The sequence below is a fragment of the Leptodactylus fuscus genome, chromosome 2 (assembly GCF_031893055.1).
Source record: "Leptodactylus fuscus isolate aLepFus1 chromosome 2, aLepFus1.hap2, whole genome shotgun sequence".
Lineage (NCBI taxonomy): Eukaryota > Metazoa > Chordata > Amphibia > Anura > Leptodactylidae > Leptodactylus > Leptodactylus fuscus.
Window position 1 is genome coordinate 90536892 of NC_134266.1, and position 21590 is coordinate 90558481.

Below are 21590 nucleotides of genomic sequence, written 5' to 3' on the forward strand. Positions count from 1 at the left end.
CATATTTATGTACAACAGGACACATAGGGATAGAATTTTAGGAGGGAAGGGGGAAGAGGCTTATTGGAATATACGTGTAAACAGTTCCCTGGTTCTAATCTTTATGGCTGTCTAAGTTCAGTGATTTCTGTAGGCTGACATGAACCCATGTGAAAGATTCATTCCATTCTCCAGAGTTTTAAATAAGGTCATGCACCTGTACTCATAAATCCGTGTCTGTTTTCTTGATTTAAAATTCCCTCTTAAAATCAAAATTTTCATGTCATTGGTGATATTATGATCTTCATTGCAGAAATGTTTTGACACAGGAAGGTCCAGTCTTTGTTCTCTAATCGTATGGAGATGTGCGTTCATTCTCATTCTGAGCTTCTGACCGGTCTCTCCAACATATAGATTTTCAGTGGAACATTTGGTGCATATTATTAAATACACTACATTAGGTGTGATACAGGTGAACGTACCTGGGTTTTTATATTCCCTGTTAGAGTCTGGTATCTCTATCCTGTCAGTGGTCAGTATGCGAGGGCAGGTTTTGCATCTTTTCTGTCTGCATGGAAATGTTCCTGTGTTAGTCGGAGGTGACAGTGAGCTGCTAACAACCATATAACTGAGGTTTGGTGGCTGTCTATAGCACAGGAGAGGGGGGTCTGGAAATATGGATTTTAGACGGTTGTCTTTTTGCAGTAGTGAATGTAGTTTGCGTGTGATTCCTCTCAGCATCTGCGGGTGTGGGTTATATGTGATGACCAGGGGCACCCGATTGTTTTCCTGTTTGATATTGTATTTTAATAAATCTGATTTTGGTATTCTGGTGGCCCTGGTGATTTGGTTATCAATTGTTCTTGGATGGTAACGCTGCCTCAAGAATGTGTTTCTGAGGCCTCCAAGGTGTTCGTCTCTATCTTCAGGATTAGAACATATGTGATGGTATCTGATGGCCTGGCTGTAGACAATGGAGTTCTTTATGTGTTTCGGATGAAAGCTATCCCATCTTAGGTAAGTAGGGCTATAGACAGCCACCAAACCTCAGGAATATGGTTTTTAGCAGCTCACTGTCACCTCCAACTAACACAGGAACATTTCCATGCGGACAGAAATTGTTTTTAGTTATATCTGAAGAAGATAACGGAGGTTCGAAATGTTATAATCTGTCATCATTATGAGTTAGCCATTAAAAAAGGTATCATCTACTGAAGACTTTCAAGTTTTTTTGTTTGTTTTTTTATATAACAAAACATTGTGAACATGAAGAAGGAGAACATAGCTATAAATTAGATATAATCTTTAAAGTAAGCTGGCTTTGTTATTGTTCTGTCAGCTCACGTAACATATGAGATTTCTTCACACAAATCTTGGTGTGCTTCTCATTTTGGCAGTCTATTTTCTGGGACTGGCTGTCTCTGACCAGAGACCTCCCCATGCTCCTCAGCAGCCTGTTTCTTTATTGCTGGTATTCATAGTCATTACTTTGAGTGTCCATATACTGTTCCAAGGGCCCTGTATTATCTCTTTCTGGTGCATTTCTCAGATGTCTACGATTTCTCCTCAATCTTCTTCTTTCCTCTGTTATAATTTCATATGACCGTGGTCCCAATTTCTGGATGACTTTTGCCTTTTGTCAGTGTTTATCATATTTGCCTATTGGCTAAATCCGTACATTTTCATTGCTCTGGAGAACAGGCAGATCAGATTTATTGTAATCTAAAGCTTGCCTATCTTGATTCTTGATCTTCTTCAGTTTGGCTTTAACATTGCCCACAAGCTTTGGCTTTATTTGTTGACCTGTGGTTGGTAAGAGGGTCCTTGTCCTTGCCCTTGCTGTGCTGGACTAGTGTCTAGGGCTAGGCCTTGTGTCGGCGTGTTTCTGTGGTCCAGTATAGAATGTATGTATGTAACTAGGGTTGAGCCGATCTTGACTTTTCAGGATCGATTTTTGAAATCTGATTTCCGATCATTTTTCATTTGCACCCGATCTCGATCCCAATTCCGATTCCAATGCAAGTCAATGGGATTTTTTTACTAATCGGAGATCGGATTTTAAAAACTATCCTATTCACTACACTGTGACGTCTCCCCTCCGAGTACCCGCCCACACTCTCCTAAGCTACAAGCCCCACCTTCCTCCTAGGTCTGTAACACTAACCTGGGAGGTGGGGCTAGTGAGCTGAAGAGGACCAAGAACAGCAGATACCTCACCAGCGATCTGTGCAGGTAAGTAGCTACTAGAGATGTTAGCTAGTCTCCCATTAGAATGAATGGATGCAGCCGGCTGCATCCATTCATTCCTATGGGACCCAGCTAACATTGTTAGCTTTACCCACAATGCTTGGCCAGTAGCAAAGTATTGTGGGAAATAATCTCAAATATGATTGGCCCCACAGTGCTAAGCCTCTAGCTATGCCTCGGAAGTGATCAAATCAGGAGGAGGAGGGTGGCAACAGCAACAAGAAGCAAAGATGGCCTACAGCCAAAGTGTAAAATCTGCTCTACTGTTGTCAGCTCAGGAGTAGGTGACACCAAACCTGCTTCTGATGTAGGATCAAAAGCTGTAAGATCTGTGCAAGGTGTGGTCATTCAGGCATAAATGTAATAACTATGGATTTCTTTCAACACATGAAGTGTTATAATCTGCTTACATGGGTAAATGACCAATGTTCACACGGCGCCTTGGGCAAGGCACAGTCTTGGAGCTGTATGACATTGTTTGGCCTACTCTAGATGTTGTTACTCAGGTAACAGGTTGGCGTAGCATATTATACTGTATCAATGTAGGACTTGCATTACGAGATTTACTGATTAATTTCTGGAAGCTGGATCACCCGATGGCTCTTGACAGGTAAAATGGAGTTCCACCTAAGAATTGCAGAGCAGGAGAATTTGTGTTGCTCTCTGTGTTCCCTATTTTTATCTAGGGTTACCCATGGAAAGGAGGGGCCTGCAACTTAAGGTCCTATTCCAGTGCTGGAAGAGGAGGTGGAATTTGGGCAGCTTGCTGTTCAGATGGCTGCAGGTACAGCCTGGTTATCTTGTGGCAAGGAAATATATTGGCGCCCCTGACTCAGTAAATGGCTCCTGGCATGAGCCAGACTCTACTTTAGCAGTGACAAGGGTTCCAGGAGGTTAGGTGTGTGAAGCATAGGGCCCAAAAAACAATCATTGCTGCTTTCATCAACAATCTCAATCTCATCCACACCAGTGGCTGCACTGTGGCTGCAGTATGAGGGCTGAACAGTTAAACAGCTTGTTGGCTACTGAAGGTTGTGGATTTGGTTATGCCCAGATGAGCATCCTTTTGCACACTGTCCTGATGGCAGGACCCAAATGTTCATCATTACCACAGCCATATCCACAAGTAGTACATAGTTGTTTTTGTCATCATCAATATCAACATCATCATCCACGGTTTCTCCTAATTTAACTGTTCCTCCTAGAGTTCATCATCAGTTAGTGCGTAATGGAACATGTAGACAATATACAAAAATAGGTGTCTAGTAATCCACTTGTGTGCCAACTAAACTTCCACCTATCCAGGTTGCTCGTGGTGGAGTTGTTGCTGTTCCACTTAGTGGATTCCAGTGTATTTAACCCCTTCCGGACATTCGCTGTACTAGTACGGCGGATGCTGGGTTTTTTAACTATGGCGGGAGCTCAGTTGCCTAGCTGCCACCATAGCTGCTCAGTGTCTGCGTCTCGTTTCTCTAGTACTGTCATGAAAAACAATTTGTCCCACAAACATTAAGACCTCATGTGGCTCTAAGAATGGAAAAATAAAAAAAAGTTATAAGTTTTGGAAGGGAGGGGGGGGGGAGTCAAAAACGGAAAATGAAAATCGAAAAATGCCTGTGGCGGGAAAGGATTAAACTGATCAAAGGATTAAAATGATGGCATGCTCAGAGCCAGCAGCAGCAGCAAATAAAGAGGCAGGGGCACGTTAGGATTGGAAGAATAAGAATAAGGTGCACACTGGCCCTTTAAGAAAAGTTATGGGAGAGTTGCAAAAGTAGGAGAGCGTACACAGCAGTGTGGGGATGTGAGTAACACACAGTGGGGCATACAAGACACCTGGAGTTCCTGGCCACTACCTCAAGCAACATGGCAACCAGCATTATACATGTTCCATAAGTGCATAGGCTGACTTCCTCTATAGACTGCAATATACGTGTATTGTGCCCTATAGTGCTGAACCAACGATCATAGCATCACTGGTGCAGATCCCCCAGTGGGACATCCCTGCAAGGCAGAGTATTCTACACCACTATACTGGCTCTCTGCAGCCATGAAATAGCTGTTTTTTAACACAATTTGTCTCAAATTAATTCGTATCGAATCAAAATGTATCGGGAAAATTCAGCGAAGCTGCCAAATGCTATTTTTGAAAACTTCGGTCATCTCTAGGTCTAATGCTTTACCAACATAAGTTTGTCTTCTGGCCCGAGAGGTTCAAAATCCATTATTTCTATAAACCACATCTGCCACTAGAACGGGGTTGCCTGACTTACCCTTGCAGAGAATGAAGAGTAATCTGTACATGCAGGTCTCTCTCCACTCACTTCTGTGGGGCTTCAGAGAAAGCAGACCAGGGAGGATATTTTATCTTGTGGATATCCTATATATGTCCCAGATGGGAATATCCATTTAAGACATGGCACGATGGTTTATTCATGAATTGGGGTGCATTCACACTTCGGATACGCTCAGCTCATTCTGTGCGTAAAACACGTTCAGAATGAGTGCGTACAAAGCAGATCCCATTCATTTCAATGGGAGCCGGCATACGTGCGCTCCCCATAGAAATGAATGGGCTGCTTTTTTCCCTATTGGTTAAATGTGCACAACTGCCCAACTATCATCACTGACATTTCTGCATAGATTTATATTTGTGTACTATTATAATATCCTTCTTTCCCCAGGACATGGACTGCACCTGCTTTGCTGCCAGAATAAAAAAATATGGAATGCCCCCTACACATTTTTTTCCATTCATGTATGTTCAGCCGTGATCCTCTTTATGACTGATGGAATCGTGGTAAGATATATGTACTGTATATAGTTTTGTCAATACTGGGCTGTTTGCTGTATGTGAAATGTGAAGGGGTGAACAGATAAAGGGAGTTTATGATGAAGACTGAAGATTACCAACTGAAAGAAAGAAGTAGCAGTGATTATCTTGTGCTACTAAACTGTCCAAATAATAGATAAGAATAACCAGTAATGTAGATGGGAGATTTATAAAGAACCGAGCCACAAACCAAGCACATAAATGCAAGAAAAAGAAGAAGACATAGAAAAGCAGGCTAGATAGACAAATACAGGATTTGCACTTTTGCAACCTTTTGTATGATTAAAACCTCAAAAGACCTACGTGACAATTTGTATGGAATCATAACATGGAAATCCTGCTCCAAACAGCACTTCTTTATACTTTACCACTTACTTTAGATACAAAGGCTCTATTCACACAGTGGCATTACCAGTCCAAGTTGGTCTGTATATTTACAGTCAAAAAAGTGATCGTGTTCCTTCAAGGGATTTATACAGGATGAAATTGTGGGAAGGGCAATTATGCAGGGGCCTCTATCATGCTTGACTAGTACTGCTGGTATAAGATCCTTTATTGCCATTAACTCACAATGGTATGGCTTTTAGTTCACTTTAGGGGGTTGTTCGCACATAGGAATTTGATTCATTGTTTTCAATAGGAGGCAGAGTTCACAGCAGGACACAGAAAAAATAAGCGTCCTGCTCGATCTTCCTCTGTGTGAACAGCCCCTTAATCCTAGAATTTAATTGAACCAAGATATGTGAATATTAAACATATACCATTTTCATTGATGTATAAATTCACACGCCCTAGACTACTATGGATACATTTTCCCCAATGTGTTTACAATTCTTTACATATGAATTTACCTATGAAAAGCCTAAGAGTCTCTGCTGTGTATATCCTGAAATTTAACTCCAACGCATGCCCCCAGCATATGTCCGTATGTTAAAAAATATTTTTTTGTGTAGGAAAATGGTATCCTAGTTGCCAACTGTCCTGAATGTGCCAAGACAATCTTTATTTTTGGGAAGGTCTGGGTGTCACAGGGGTGGCAATGAAATGTCCCTACTTTACCAACTTCAAAGTTGTTAAATACAGGTATATACATACCTTATGGCCAAAAGAACACTTCATTGTTAGGTGAATGGGGGCCTATGGATATGTTCAATGCATATGCCACGACTTTTCCTGGCACATATGCAAATTGTATACTGTGACAGTACCCTTAGCCTGATAGCATGGGTGATGAGGGAAAGTTCTGGAAATGCTCAGTTGACAAGAATATGGCTTTTTGTATGTTCATAGCTGTTTGTATGGTCAGGGGCGTAATTTGAGGGGTTCAGGTTGCATCCAACCACAGGAGTCTTAGAGGGCCCATAAGCATTGCCATCACTTTTGAAATTGCAGATACCACCTGGCCTATAAGTCAAGGGGACCCCAAAGTTACCCTCACCACACTAAGGTTCATTAAACTTCCTTGATTTCTTTTCTGATTTCCTGGGGCATAGAATAACTTTGTCCGATATAAATATAACTCTGTTCACTAATCTAACCCCCCTCCTACTTTCTAAATAACATAATCAAAAATGTATATTTACCTATATCCAAAGACGGTCATGTGCCTGCCCCAGGGACATATTCTGATTATCCAGTGACGATCTGTTTCCCTGTTTCCAGAAACAGATCATCACTGCTACTTCCCCTCCCCCCCACCCCATCCACTCCATCCACTCCATCCACTCCATCATACTTACCTTCCAGGGTTCTTCCTGTGGGACGGCACCTCCTTCTTTTCTGACTGCTGCCTCTTCTCCAAGCGCTGCTCTGCAAACTGCTGCCAATAATCCAACTGTACTGTGCAGCTTCCACACCTACACAGTAGAGGTGGATTGTGGCTGTAGAGTACAGAGCAGCGCTGCGTACCTGCAGACTCGGTAAAGAAGGAGAAGCCGTTGCACAGTAAGAAACCTAGAAGGAAGAGAGGTAAATATATAATGGTGCCGGGGTTGGGCTGAGTAGATAGAGAAGGGCTAATAGCGAGAGAGACATGGAGAGGGCTGTATAGGAGAGACATGGAGGGAGGAAGGAGGAGGAGAAGTGAGGTGAGAGGGGTTAGTATAGAAGTTACATAGCAGGAAGCTGAACCAAGTAAACAAATGCAGGAGATACCAGGAGCTCCCAGAAATCACTTTAAACACAGCTAAAGGTATATGGGTGCATTTATTAACCCATTAATAGCACTAACAGACATTTAAAAAAAAAAAAAAAAAAAAAAACATTTTTGCCCGAAAACCCCTAACCATTTACGGACCGCCCATAGACTATATACGTCCGGAAAGTGGTTGCCTTGTGCTGACAGGAATTACCAGTACGTCCAATCAGACGTGCAGCTGCAGGACCCAGATCAGCTCTAGTAAGTTGTATAGTAGCGTGCAGGAGGCTGTATTCCTCCTGCAACTGGGGCTAAATGTACCAGCCCCAGTTGCAGGGGAAATCAGTCTATAATAATAAAAAAAAAAAAGTGATCCCCTTATGACCTTATGGGGACACAATCTGGAAAAAAAAATTAATAGAAAAGTTTTAAAAAAATAAATAAGTAAATAAAATAATAAAATAAAATATGCCAATAAACCGCCGTTATCAAAGGTTATAGTCCCACCCCCGACGACACCATATAAAATAAAAATTATCGTAACAAAGAGGAAAAACTATTTTATAAAGTTTTTCAGTAGCACTTTGTGTTGTTAAATTAAAAAAAGAAAAGTGAAAACCAGACACAATTTCTCTCCTATTTTTGTTTATATTTACCCCGCTATAAAAAAAAAAATTAAAACACATTCAAAAATAAAAACAACATAAAAATAAAGCCCTATGTGTCCCTGAAAAAAGACACAAAAATTAGTTGGAGACATGAGAAAAACATTACAGCCCTCAAAATTGCACATACAAAAAAAAACCTAAAATGTGTCTGGTCCTGGACAGAAATTGGCCCGGTACTGAAGTGGTTAAGGATAGGCTATCAATTCCTAAATGGTGGATAATCCCTAGAGACACACACTTTTTCCGTTATTGTGTTTTTGTTTTTCACTCCTTCTTTTTAAAAAACCGACACCCGTAACGTTTGGATATTTCCATGTACAGAGCTGAGGAAGACAACTTTTTTGTGAGGCAAGTTGTAGCTTTTATTGGTATTATTTTGGGGAATGTCTAATATTTTGATATTGGAGGGCCAGGCAGGGTTGTAACTTTTTTTTTTTTTTTTTTTTTTACTCCCCCCTATCAGCAGCTTAAAAACTAACACCGAAATTAAAATTGTTAGTATACTCTTCCTAATATGCATGTATTGTTCACAGGGTGAATACTCTGGCTTTATCTACAGTTATGCTGTGGAAGAACCACTGTCCTTAGCTCATAAGACAGCAGGATATCTGCCGAGCCTCTTCTGGGCATGCATCACCCTGGGAAGACTCATTTCCATACCTGTATCCTACAAAGTTCCTCCACGTTCTATGCTCTTCATTAATCTTGTAAGTTGTGCCATTGCTGAGGTGAATGTTTGTTTTTGACCACCATGTCATGGATATTATAATCTGTACTATACAGTCATGGCCAAAAGTTTTGAGAATGACACAAATATTATATTTTCACATGATCTGCTGCCCTCTGGTTTTTATGTGTGTTTGTCAGATGTTTTTACCACATACAGAAATACAGTGGGGCAAAAAAGTATTTAGTCAGTCACCAATAGTGCAAGTTCCACCACTTAAAAAGATGAGAGGCGTCTGTAATTTACATCATAGGTAGACCTCAACTATGAGAGACAAAATGAGAAAACAAATCCAGAAAATCACATTGTCTGATTTTGTAAGAATTTATTTGCAAATTATGGTGGAAAATAAGTATTTGGTCAGTAACAAAATTTCATCTCAATACTTTGTTATATATCCTTTGTTGGCAATGACAGAGGTCAAACGTTTTCTGTAAGTCTTCACAAGGTTGGAACACACTGTTGTTGGTATGTTGGCCCATTCCTCCATGGAGATCTCCTCTAGAGCAGTGATGTTTTGGGGCTGTCGCTTGGCAACACGGACTTTCAACTCCCTCCAAAGGTTTTCTATAGGGTTGAGATCTGGAGACTGGCTAGGCCACTCCAGGACCTTGAAATGCTTCTTACAAAGCCACTCCTTCGTTGCCCTGGCGGTGTGCTTTGGATCATTGTCATGTTGAAAGACCCAGCCACGTTTCATCTTCAATGCCCTTGCTGGTGGAAGGAGGTTTGCACTCAAAATCTCACGATACATGGCCCCATTCATTCTTTCATGTACCCGGATCAGTTGTCATGGCCCCTTTGCAGAGAAACGGCCCCAAAGCATGATGTTTCCACCCCCATGCTTTACAGTAGGTATGGTGTTTGATGGATGCAACTCAGTATTCTTTTTCCTCCAAACACGAAAAGTTGTGTTTCTACCAAACAGTTCCAGTTTGGTTTCATCAGACCATAGGACATTCTCCCAATACTCTTCTGGATCATCCAAATGCTCTCTAGCAAACTTCAGACGGGCCCAGACATGTACTGGCTTAAGCAGTGGGACACGTCTGGCACTGCAGGATCTGAGTCCCTGGCGGCGTAGTGTGTTACTGATGGTAGGCTTTGTTACATTGGTCCCAGCTCTCTGCAGTTCATTCACTAGGTCCCCCCGCGTGGTTCTGGGATTTTTGCTCACCGTTCTTGTGATCATTGTGACCCCACGGGGTGAGATTTTGCGTGGAGCCCCAGAGCGAGGGAGATTATCAGTGGTCTTGTATGTCTTCCATTTTCTAATTATTGCTCCCACAGTTGATTTCTTCAATCCAAGCTGGTTGCCTATTGCAGATTCAGTCTTCCCAGCCTGGTGCAGGGCTACAATTTTGTTTCTGGTGTCCTTTGACAGCTCTTTGGTCTTCAACATAGTGGAGTTTGGAGTCTGACTGTTTGAGGGTGTGCACAGGTGTCTTTTTATACTGATAACAAGTTTAAACAGGTGCCATTACTACAGGTAATGAGTGGAGGAAAGAGGAGACTCTTAAAGAAGAAGTTACAGGTCTGTGAGAGCCAGAAATCTTGATTGTTTGTAGGTGACCAAATACTTATTTTCCACCATAATTTGCAAATAAATTCTTACAAAATCAGACAATGTGATTTTCTGGATTTGTTTTCTCATTTTGTCTCTCATAGTTGAGGTCTACCTATGATGTAAATTACAGACGCCTCTCATCTTTTTAAGTGGTGGAACTTGCACTATTGGTGACTGACTAAATACTTTTTTGCCCCACTGTATAATTACAATCATATTATGAGTAACAAAAGCTTATATTGACAGTTAGAATGAGTTAATGCAGCAAGTCAATATTTGCAGTGTTGACCCTTCTTCTTCAGGACCTCTGCAATTCTCCCTGGCAGCTCTCAATCAACTTCTGGACCAAATCCTGACTGATAGCAGTCCATTCTTGCACAATTAATGCTTGCATTTTGTCAGAATTTGTAGATTTTTGTTTGTCCACCCGTCTCTTGATGATTGACCACAAGTTCTCAATGGGATTAAGATCTGGGGAGTTTCCAGGCCATGGACCCAAAATCTCTATGTTTTGTTCCCTGAGCCATTTAGTTATCACCTCTGCTTTATGGCAAGGTGCTTCCTCATGCTGGAAAAGGCATTGTTGATCGCCAAACTGCTCTTGGACAGTTGGGAGAAGTTGATCTTGGAGGACATTCTGGTACCATTCTTAATTCATGGCTGTGTTTTTAGGCAAGACTGTGAGAGAGCCGATTCCCTTGGCTGAGAAGCAACCCCACACATGAATGGTTTCAGGATGCTTTACAGTTGGCATGAGACAAGACTGGTGGTAGCGCTCACCTCGTCTTCTCCGAATAAGCGGTTTTCCAGATGTCCCAAACAATCGAAAAGGGGATTCATCAGAGAAAATGACTTTACCCCAGTCCTCAGCAGTCCACTCCCTGTACCTTTTGCAGAATATCAGTCTGTCCCTGATGTTTTTTCAGGAGAGAAGTGGCTTCTTTGCTGCCCTCCTTGAGACCAGGCCTTACTCCAAGAGTCTCCGCCTCACAGTGCGTGCAGATGCACTCACACCTGCCTGCTGCCATTCCTGAGCAAGCTCTGCACTGCTGGTAGCCTGATCCCACGGTTGAAACACTTTTAAGAGATGGTCCTGGCGCTTGCTGGTCTTTCTTGGGCGCCCTGGAGCCTTTTTGCCAACAATGGAGCCTCTCTCCTTTAAGTTCTTGATGATGCGATAGATTGTTGACTGAGGTGCAATCTTTCTAGCTGCGATACTCTTCCCTGTTAGGCCATTTTTGTGCAGTGCAATGATGACTGCACATGTTTCTTTAGAGATAACCATGGTTAACAGAAGAGAAACAATGATGCCAAGCACCAGCCTCCTTTTAAAGTGTCCAGTGGTGACATTCTTACTTAATCATGACAGATTGATCTCCAGCCCTGTCCTCATCAACACCCACACCTGTGTTAATGGAGCAATAACTGAAACGATGTTAGCTGGTCCTTTTAAGGCAGGGCTGCAATGATGTTGAAATGTTTTTTGGGGGGATAAAGTTCATTTTCTAGGCAAATATTGACTTTGCAAGTAATTGCTGTTAAGCTGATCCCTCTTTATAACATTATGGAGTATATGCAAATTGCCATTAGAAACACTGAAGCAGTAGACTTTGTAAAAATTTATATTTGTATCATTCTCAAAACTTTTGGCTATGACTGTACACAACAAACTGTATTATATTTTCTCTCTTTGCACAATTTATCTATAGACAAAACATATGTTGTGCAACTTTAAAAGTGTTTGTCACACTAGTTTGTCATACTACATTTTATGTAGTTTCTCCAGCAACCAAGTGAACAGCTCTGCGTCCAGACTGTTAATGAGGAGGCCCATATTCTCTGTAGTATGCAGCTGAATCCAGACAGTCAGATGTATATTATCAAACCATTGTCACTCTATGCACAAAACTGAAAACCTCCATAACTGCTCGCAGATTTCTCAGACATTTGCTTCCACATTAGTGGTTACAAGTTTTGTTTTTGACTGAAAGAGCACAACTTTTATAAGACATACTTCAATATCCCAATATTTTTCCTAACACAGTCATTTTAAAAAAGTTATCACCATCTAGGATATTCCACAAATGTCAGATTAATGTGGGTCTCACCTCTGGTAACCTTGTGTTGCGCTCATTGTCAGTAGAGAGAGGCTACATATGCTCAACCATTTCCATTCACCTCTATATGAGTTTTGAGAATCACCATGTCAGGATTTTCTATTCGTCTGCTGCACCTTTGACATTACCATACCAACCTGGGAAGCTTTTGCTGTTTCAGAGGCTTCCTGGCTTGGTCCAGTTAGCAGCTGAGGTGGCCTATATAAGACCACGCCCTCCTGACACTAGTGCCGACTAGTTAGTTTGCTACTGCTAGTTTGGCTTCCATTTTGTGTGTGTACCTGTATGACTTGTGACCTCTGGCTTGCGCCTTGGATTCCCCTTTTTGCCTCTGATTCTGTTGCGACGTTCCTGACTGGATTTTTGACCCTTGGCTAATTTCTGTCTTTTGTCTCTGCTTATTTGTTCTCTCCTGGTTTTGACCCTGCTGTATGACTTCTGTTCTGCATCCACGGCACTTTTCTTTGTGTTGTTTTCTGCAGAAGTGCTTTTATTATTAGTAAATTTATTTGTTTGGTGGCAATCCAGATCCCCAGATCCAGCAGATCTTCTTGTGGTGAGTTCTGGTGAAGACATCTGGGGGTCTGTCTTGGCTTGCAGAGGTGTGCTAGATATAGATCGCTGTCTCTACTGCTAGCAGTTATCAGCCAATTTCTTGCTGTTGCTTTCATTTGTGGCCTTGCATCTTCAATCCAATCATAATACACCAAGCAGGGAGGCTTGGCTATTCTAGGAACTGAATGGAGAGAGCTAGGCATGCATGACCACCTCTCCGGTTACAGCGATAGTAACTATACCCACAACATTAGATTTTATACTGTGATAACACACAAAAAAACTACACATAGAATTACTGTTACAAGTTAAAAACAAACAGACGCATGATTAGCATTTTCCATAGTTATTAGTTATGAGTGGTATATATAAGCAGAATGAGTCATAGTTTAATAACCATATGCTAACATTGTGCCAGAACACCACATGATATTGGACCAAACATCATTGCTAGAATTAAAAAGCAAGGAATAAACAGTCTATCACCAGATTTGTCTGTATGTACCTATTAGCAGTAGTGAGTAGGGTAATGCATAGGCTTTTTAAACCTTCCCTGTACTTACAGGGTTTTCCACGACTTATTAATTGATGTTCTATACTTAGGATAGGTCGTCAGTTGAAGATCAGCAGTGATCCAAAACCTGAAGCCCAATACAGTAGATCAGCTGTTTGAGGCATTGCTTCGGCTTCACAGGCAATGTGATGTCATGTTCATTGGTCATATGACCTGTTTGCAGCTCAGTCCCATTCAAATGAATGTGCTGAGCTGCGATACCAAGTCCATACACTGTGCAAATTGTACAAATCTATCTAATGAAGAAGCTGCAATGCTCAACTGACCGCACAGGCCTTTTTAGGTGGTGTTCACACATAGAAATGTGAGGCTGATTCTGTCCCCAATTGTTTTCACTGGGAAGCTGAAATCATAGCTGTATGCTATAAAAAAAAAAAAAAGTGTCCTTCTCAATCTTGTCCTGGATATTGCGACTCAAGACTCCCTGCTGATTAGGTTCATTTATCTGGGCCAAATCAGGGACAAGAACCCGTGACAGAATGCCAAAGGTAACCTGTGATCTGAAAATGAAGAGAAATCCCTTAAAGAATAGATCATCAGGGGTACTGGGTGTCCGACACCCACCAATCTTCAAGGACAGGTCATCTCTGGAAAACTCCTTTTAATATTATGCATTGCCCTACACATTACTAATGGCTGCATATGAACAAATCCCTTTAACTGGAGTAATGGCATGTGCCCCAAAGTAACAGAATGTGTACGTCTTCTTTTCATTCTCTCCAGATTGGTATGGCAGGCACCTTCCTGTTCCTGCTGCTATCACAGAATAGTATACCCGGTCTTTTTATTGGTACTGCTTTGCTTGGTCTGTGCCTTAGTAGCGTTTTCCCCAGCATGCTGGCGTACACTGAAGATATGCTAAACTACAAAGGTAAGTAAAGTGTTTGTAACCTCTGATAAAAGAAAATACAATATGTAAAAGTTAGAAAGGTTGACTGATGTTTAGGCCTCATGCATATGGCCATATTATGGATAAGTGTTTTAATGCTCCGTAATACAGTGACTACAACCTGCTATTGGCCCATTCTGTTTCAAGTATATACCATTTAGAAGAAAATGTGATTTACAATTCCCTGGGGCTAGCAATGTGGAAATGGTGCAGTTAGGGATAGGCCCTAGATCCATGATGGCGAACCTATGGCACGGGTGTCAGAGGTGGCACTCATAGCCCTTTCTTTGGGCACCCATCTGTGGAACAAATTATACTGCGTGGGGGCCACTGTGGAGCAGATTGTACTGCGTGGAGGCCACTGTGGAGCAGATTGTACTGTGTGGGGGTCACTGTGAAGTAGATTGAACTGTGTGAGGGTCACAGTGGAGCAGAAAGCTCTATAAAGCCCCATTCGTATGACCATATTTTACAGGTCTGTAATTGTCTGCAATTGTGGATCTGCACAGTATTAAGGTTAAATTGCTGTGTTGGCACTTTGTGATAAGTGGGTTTTGGGTTTCAGTTTGGGCACTTGGTCTCTAAAAGGTTTGCCATCACTGCTGTTCATTGCTGAATTATGGTGGAAATCGCATCTCAAGGCTCACGTTTGATTAGCCCCATTGTATATTAAGCTAATCAGAATGCAAACCTTAAAGAGGACCTTTCATCAAATCGGGCACATGCAGTTTTATATACTGCTGGAAAGATGACAGTGCGCTGAATTCAACGCACTGTCGGCTTTCCCGATCCGTGCCCGGTGTAAAGCGCTATCGGTCCCGGGACCGTAGCTCTTTAGTGTCAGAAGGGCGTTTCTGACTGTTAGCCAGGAACGTCCTTCTGCCTCGCGGCGCCTATCGCGCTGTGCTGTGGAGCGGGGAGGAACTTCCCCCTCCCTCTCCTGATAATACTCGTCTATAGACGAGCTGTGTGAGCAGAGGGAGGGGGCGTTCCTCCCCGCTCCACAGCATAGCGCGATAGGCGCCGCGAGGCAGAAGGACGTTCCAGGCTAACAGTCAGAAACGTCCTTCTGACACTAAAGCGCTACGGTCCCGGGACCGATAGCGCTTTACACCGGGCACGGATCGGGAAAGCCGACAGTGCGCTGAATTCAGCGCACTGTCAGCTTTCCAGCAGTATATAAAATTGCATGTGCCCAATTTGATGAAAGGTCCTCTTTAAGTGGAAATCAGAGGTTTGGGTTCAGCTTTCCTTCGTGGGTTCACAGCTCTGATTTTCTCAGTATGAACTTACCCTTAGATGGCAGTAGCCACGCTTTATCATTCGATGGCAGTAAACACATCTTCCTTATATATCAGTAACTTCTCCTCCTGGAGCTCCCACTGGGGCTCTACTTTTGATGTCTGCCAATTAAGGAACTGGAAGTATGGCATACCATTCACACTTCCATGTTTCAGTACAACCCCAATTCTAAATAGTTGGGGTGCTGCATATAGTGTAAAGAAATCAAGACTGACTTGAAAATTTCATATAACCATATTGTATTCACAGTAGAAACATTAAAGGGGTTTCAGGGCAATTTTTTTTTCCCAAAAGGTCTATTAGTGCTATTAAAGGGGTTGTCCCATCACAAGGATCTTATCTATATTGCTGGTTAATGTGGATGTAAGACTTTTCCTAAATACACTGCTTCAGCAAAACTGCTTTGTTTGTCCACTATCTTACTTTATTCAATTCATTGTTGACACAGCCCTTGACTTATCTGCTCAAAAGTCAAGTGATGTATCTGCTGCTCTCAGGGGGGAGGGAGGAGGAGCTAAGTGCGCGGGAGTCAGCCTGTGTATCTAGTTATTCCTGTGTCTATACCATGTGACCTAGCTTCCTGTTAGCAGATAGAGGAGAGGAGCTGCTTTCATTTCTTCTGTTCTCCCAGTTATCAGGCTAGCTAATTCAATTGTGTTCATTATGGCAGAGACAGGCAGTCTCTGTATGTAACACAGAATGGAGTTGCTGCTGCCTGTACTTCATAGTACAATATGGGTGGGCGGAGCTACATGCAAATTTGGGGGTGGAGCTAAACGGCAGGTTGCATGTGAAACCAGGAAGAAAGAAGATTTTACAGCAGTAAAGACTGGTGAGTATGCGACGTGGGAATACCACTTTAATGGGTTAAGAAGTACACCCATATACTTTTCGCAGTGTTGTGAATGATTTCTAGGTGTCTCTGGGAGCTTCTGGCATCTTCTACATTTGTTTACATGGTGTAGCTTCCTGGTGTGTAGCCTTTCACTGCCTCCTCTCCTCTCTCACTCCGTTACAACCCCTCCCTATCTCCCTAGATATCTGTCCCACTACTAGCCTTTCCCAACTACCTAAGCCCACCCCCCACCGCCTCATACTTACCGGTTTTCTTCTCTTGGAGACAGCTCCTCCTTTTCTTTCACTTTAAGTAGGCTGCAGACACCTCTCTGCCAGTGCGTATGCAGACCAGAAGTTCCTCTGACGTCTGTGCAGTAGAGATGGAGGTCTGTAAGTATGATAGGGTTGAGGAGGGTGGAGTAATGGTGATGTTCCGTTTTGAAAATAGGGAAACGGAATGCCACCGGATTATCAGAAAGTGTCCCAGGTATATGGTTAAGCATAGATATTTTCTTTATTATACGCAAATTAGAAGTTAGTCGGGGGGAGGGGATTTAGTGTAAGGGTTAATTTTTGTTTCATCCCAGGCAACCCCTTTAATATAACTCATTTAGAAATTGTTGGCAGCAACAAATCTCAAAAAAAGTTGAGAAAGGGTCAACTAAAGGCTGGAAAACTAAATAGTACTAATGAAAAACTGCAGAATGGTCAATATTCAATTAAGTCACATGATTGTATAGTAGAGCATATTACAGCGACAGAGTCTTTGAGAAGCAAAGATGGTCAGAATTTCACCAATCTGTGAAAACTTCATTTAAAGAGGACCTTTCACCGATTTGGGCACAGGCAGTTCCATATACTGCTGGAAAGCCGACAATGCGCTGAATTCAGCACACTGTCGACTTTCCCGATCTGTGCCCCGGGTAAAGTACTATCGGTCCCAGTATCGTAGCTCTTTAAAGTCAGAAGGGCGTTCCTGACAGTCTGTGAGGAAACGTCCTGCTCCACAGCAGCGCCTATAGCGCTGTACAGTGTGAGCGGGGAGGAACACCCCCACCCTCTGTTCATAGTGCTAGTCCATAGGCTAGTATTATCAGGAGGGGAGGGGGCGTTCTTCCCCGCTCACACTGTACAGCGCGATAGGCACTGCTGTGGAGAAGGACGTTCCTGACAGACTGTCAGGAACGCCCTTCTGACTGTAAAGAGCTACGGTACCGATAGCACTTTACCCAGGGCACAGATCGGGAAAGCCGATAGTGCGCTGAATTCAGCGCAATGTCAGCTTTCCAGCAATATATAGAACTGCCTGTGCCCAAATCGGTGAAAGGTCCTCTTTAAAATTGTGAAACAATTTCAGAAAAATATTCCTCAAAATAAAATTGCAATATATACAGTACATAATATAAACAGTACATAGTATCAAAAGATTCTGAAAATCTGCAGAAATCCATGTGAACAAGGGGCAAGGCCGATGGTCAACAATGGACATGAACTGCGAGCCCTCAGACGGCACTGCATTAAAAACAGGCATGAATCAGTAATGCAAATAACTGCATGGGCGCCACAATACTTCCGGAAATATTTGTCTTGAATATTCTGACATGCAATCCATAAATGCAAGTGAAAGCTGTAATGCAAAGAAGAGGCCATATACACAATCTAGAGCTTCTCTGCAGCAGATCTCTTTTAAAATGGACTGAACTGTTCTGCAGTCAGATTAATCTAAATTTTTAATTTTATATGGAAACCACAGACTCTGCATCCTTCCTGCGAATTCAAGAGTAGATGAACCATTAAGCTTGTTATCAGTGCACAATTCAAAAGCCAGAATCTCTGCTGATATGGAGTTGCATTGGTGCTTATGGTTTGGTCAGCTTACCCATCTTGAAAGGCATTATCACTGCTCAGCAGTCTGTAGAGGTTTTAGAGCAATATATGCCCCAATCCAGACACTGCGTAGATTTATCAATCTCTCTCTGGCAGTTTTCTGATGATATTGTGGAGCACATTTGTTGAAAGACCCTTTCTCTTACTCTCTACAGCAGGTATTTCTGACCCTGTGTGCTGGCAGGATAGGTAGAACTTTTTAATTAGCATAATTAGTGTATGACTACAGTATCCTATAAGAGGATGAGAGAGACCTACACCTCCTGTGGTTTTTTTTTTTGGTTTTTTTTTCTGTCTCGTGTGGTGGGACCGGTGGAGGGAGGTCTCTCTTGTCCTCCCTGATGTTTTTTTTTTTTTATCTCCCCCAAAGTTGTACTCACGGGTTGGGGGGGGGGGGGGTTGGTTATGTCGGAGTCTTCGCTCCATCTGCCTTCTCTGCAGCGCTGGAAGCCCAGCGAATTGAGTTCAAGCTACTAACGCTAACATACAAAGCCATCCACAACCTGTCCCCTCCATAAATCTCTGAACTAGTCTCCCGCTACCTGCCCACACGTAACCTCAGATCCTCCAATGACCTCCTACTCCGCTCTGCTCTCATCCGCTCCTCACAGAACAGTCTCCAAGATTTCTCTCGTGCCATCCCCCATACTCTGGAACTCCTTACCAAGACTCATAAGACTGACCCCCACAATCACAGGCTTTAAGAAGGCCCTGAAGACTCATCTATTCAGGAAGGCCTACAACCTCCAATAACACTATCACCGCACTGCCATCTGTACAGTCTCCCCCTCTCCTTCTGTCTCTACCCCCCTTCCCTCATAGTTTGTAAGCCCTCGCGGGCAGGGCCCTCTACCCCACTGTGCCAGTCGGTCATTGTTAGTATTATATCTACCTGTATATTCTGTGTATTGTATGTAACACCCAAATGTAAAGCACCATGGAATTAATGGTGCTATATAAATAAATAATAATAATAAAAGTTATGTCACACACTTTTAGCTCTGGAACCTTTGTTACAGGGTCCAGTTTCCCCATTGCATTCTTACGGCCTACTCCCGGTAGCGGGAAATTCGCTACCGGTGCACTTTTTTGCTTCTGCGACCATCTATTAGTTTCGCTTACTCTGGAAAGGATGTTGCAAGTGTACTTTGCTTGCTTCTTCCTCTCTCCTGGCTAAGCCTTCCAGGTGCTGTTTAGAGATGGCTTGTCCCTATGTGAGGAAGGCCTCAGTACTTTTCCTCTGGATGTGTTAGGGCTAGTTCACACGTGATTACGCGTGTGAATATTCCGTCATGGCTGTCGCAACAGGATGCCGCTAAAGTGCACAGCATCCCGTCGTGACTTTCTGCTCTGGATTAGGCCCAAATGAACCCACTATTTATATTTATATATCCCTTCGCTTTCCATGATACCTAGGGTATTGATGAAAGTCAGACAGGATCAAACCTCTGGGATAGCCATCCTACCATTCTGGCCAAAGAGAGCTTGGTTTATCCAACTCATGCTGATGAGTGAAGGGATCTTTTGGAGGCTTCCCCCCTCTCCAGAACCTGGTTTCTCAGAGATCTCAGAAAGGACAAGATTTGAGGAGAAAAAGAAAAAATACGGCACCGAGCCGACCCTAGTGTAGTAAATTCAGCACAAGTATGAGTAAAGGTAAGCAAATGGGAAGCCGCTCACCTTAGGGGGTTGTGTAGGACACAACAACCCCAACAGTTCAAAAGATGTTAGAAACCAAGAGGGAAGCAGCTGGAAGAAACGTCACTGGGACGTAGAGGCATCAACAGACTGGGACCAAAATCTTCAGAAGGATTGGCAAGGAGAAGCGCTCACCCAATTGGATAACGATATGTTTATTAAGGCACGACGCGTTTCAGGCACTTAGGCCCTTTATCAAGTGCAATAAATCACCTTAAAAATAAGTACAACATAATAAAATACAGACAAAAGGAACATCATCTAAAATTTAAGCAATAGACAACAATTAAGCTGGTCAACAATGTAAAATCACACAAAGTTTTTCACAAAGTTTTTTTTTTTTTTCCCCACAAAAAACGTTTTGTATATACCTTATAAAAACCCTAAATCACAATATAAAATATAAATTTATAAAACTGTAATATGTTGCCATATGAATAAAAAGACCCTGCATGGCCGTAATAACAATGCTAAAATAATAATATATCACTAGGAGGTAATCCCCACAAGTTCCTATAGGACGTGGAGGTCCACAGGATTAAAGAATTAGGTCCAACAATAATAATATGAAACCGCTCTACAAATAAAATCATAGGTCCATTAATAGAAAGAAGATGGCTTACCTTCCCAGAGCAGCTGGGAGTCTTAGTGGTTCCGAGTTCAGGCTCTATTATTTAGCAGCCCGAGAGGCAGAAGCCACATCACGCGGCAAGACATACAGCTCACTGCACGTGTAAAGACACGGCGGCGTCTGGATAGAAAACATCACGCATGCGTGAGATTCCCGAGCCGCGCATGCTATCATGAGTGAGTCTAACTGAGCATGCGCGGCTCGGGAATCTCACGCATGCGTGATGTTTTCTATCCAGACGCCGCCGTGTCTTTACACGTGCAGTGAGCTGTATGTCTTGCCGCGTGATGTGGCTTCTGCCTCTCGGGCTGCTAAATAATAGAGCCTGAACTCGGAACCACTAAGACTCCCAGCTGCTCTGGGAAGGTAAGCCATCTTCTTTCTATTAATGGACCTATGATTTTATTTGTAGAGCGGTTTCATATTATTATTGTTGGACCTAATTCTTTAATCCTGTGGACCTCCACGTCCTATAGGAACTTGTGGGGATTACCTCCTAGTGATATATTATTATTTTAGCATTGTTATTACGGCCATGCAGGGTCTTTTTATTCATATGGCAACATATTACAGTTTTATAAATTTATATTTTATATTGTGATTTAGGGTTTTTATAAGGTATATACAAAACGTTTTTTGTGGGGGAAAAAAAAAAAAAAACTTTATGAAAAACTTTGTGTGATTTTACATTGTTGACCAGCTTAATTGTTGTCTACTGCTTAAATTTTAGATGATGTTCCTTTTGTCTGTATGTTATTATGTTGTACTTATTTTTAAGGTGATTTATTGCACTTGATAAAGGGCCTAAGTGCCTGAAACGCGTCGTGCCTTAATAAACATACCGTTATCCAATTGGGTGAGCGCTTCTCCTTGCCAATCCTTCTGAAGATTTTGGTCCCAGTCTGTTGAAGATTTGAGGAGAGTCAACCTGACAACCTGGAG

General features: G+C 42.5%; 1 protein-coding gene across 1 annotated transcript in view; it reads left to right on the forward strand.

Moving 5' to 3' along the window:
* Positions 1 to 21590, forward strand: part of SLC60A1 (solute carrier family 60 member 1) — an 81591-nt gene that overhangs the window by 37373 nt on the left and 22628 nt on the right. Inside the window, exons 6-8 of the mRNA XM_075264171.1 lie at positions 4911 to 5026; positions 8398 to 8571; positions 14128 to 14275. Coding sequence (XP_075120272.1) covers positions 4911 to 5026; positions 8398 to 8571; positions 14128 to 14275 — 438 coding nt within the window. The remainder of the gene's footprint in view (positions 1 to 4910; positions 5027 to 8397; positions 8572 to 14127; positions 14276 to 21590) is intronic.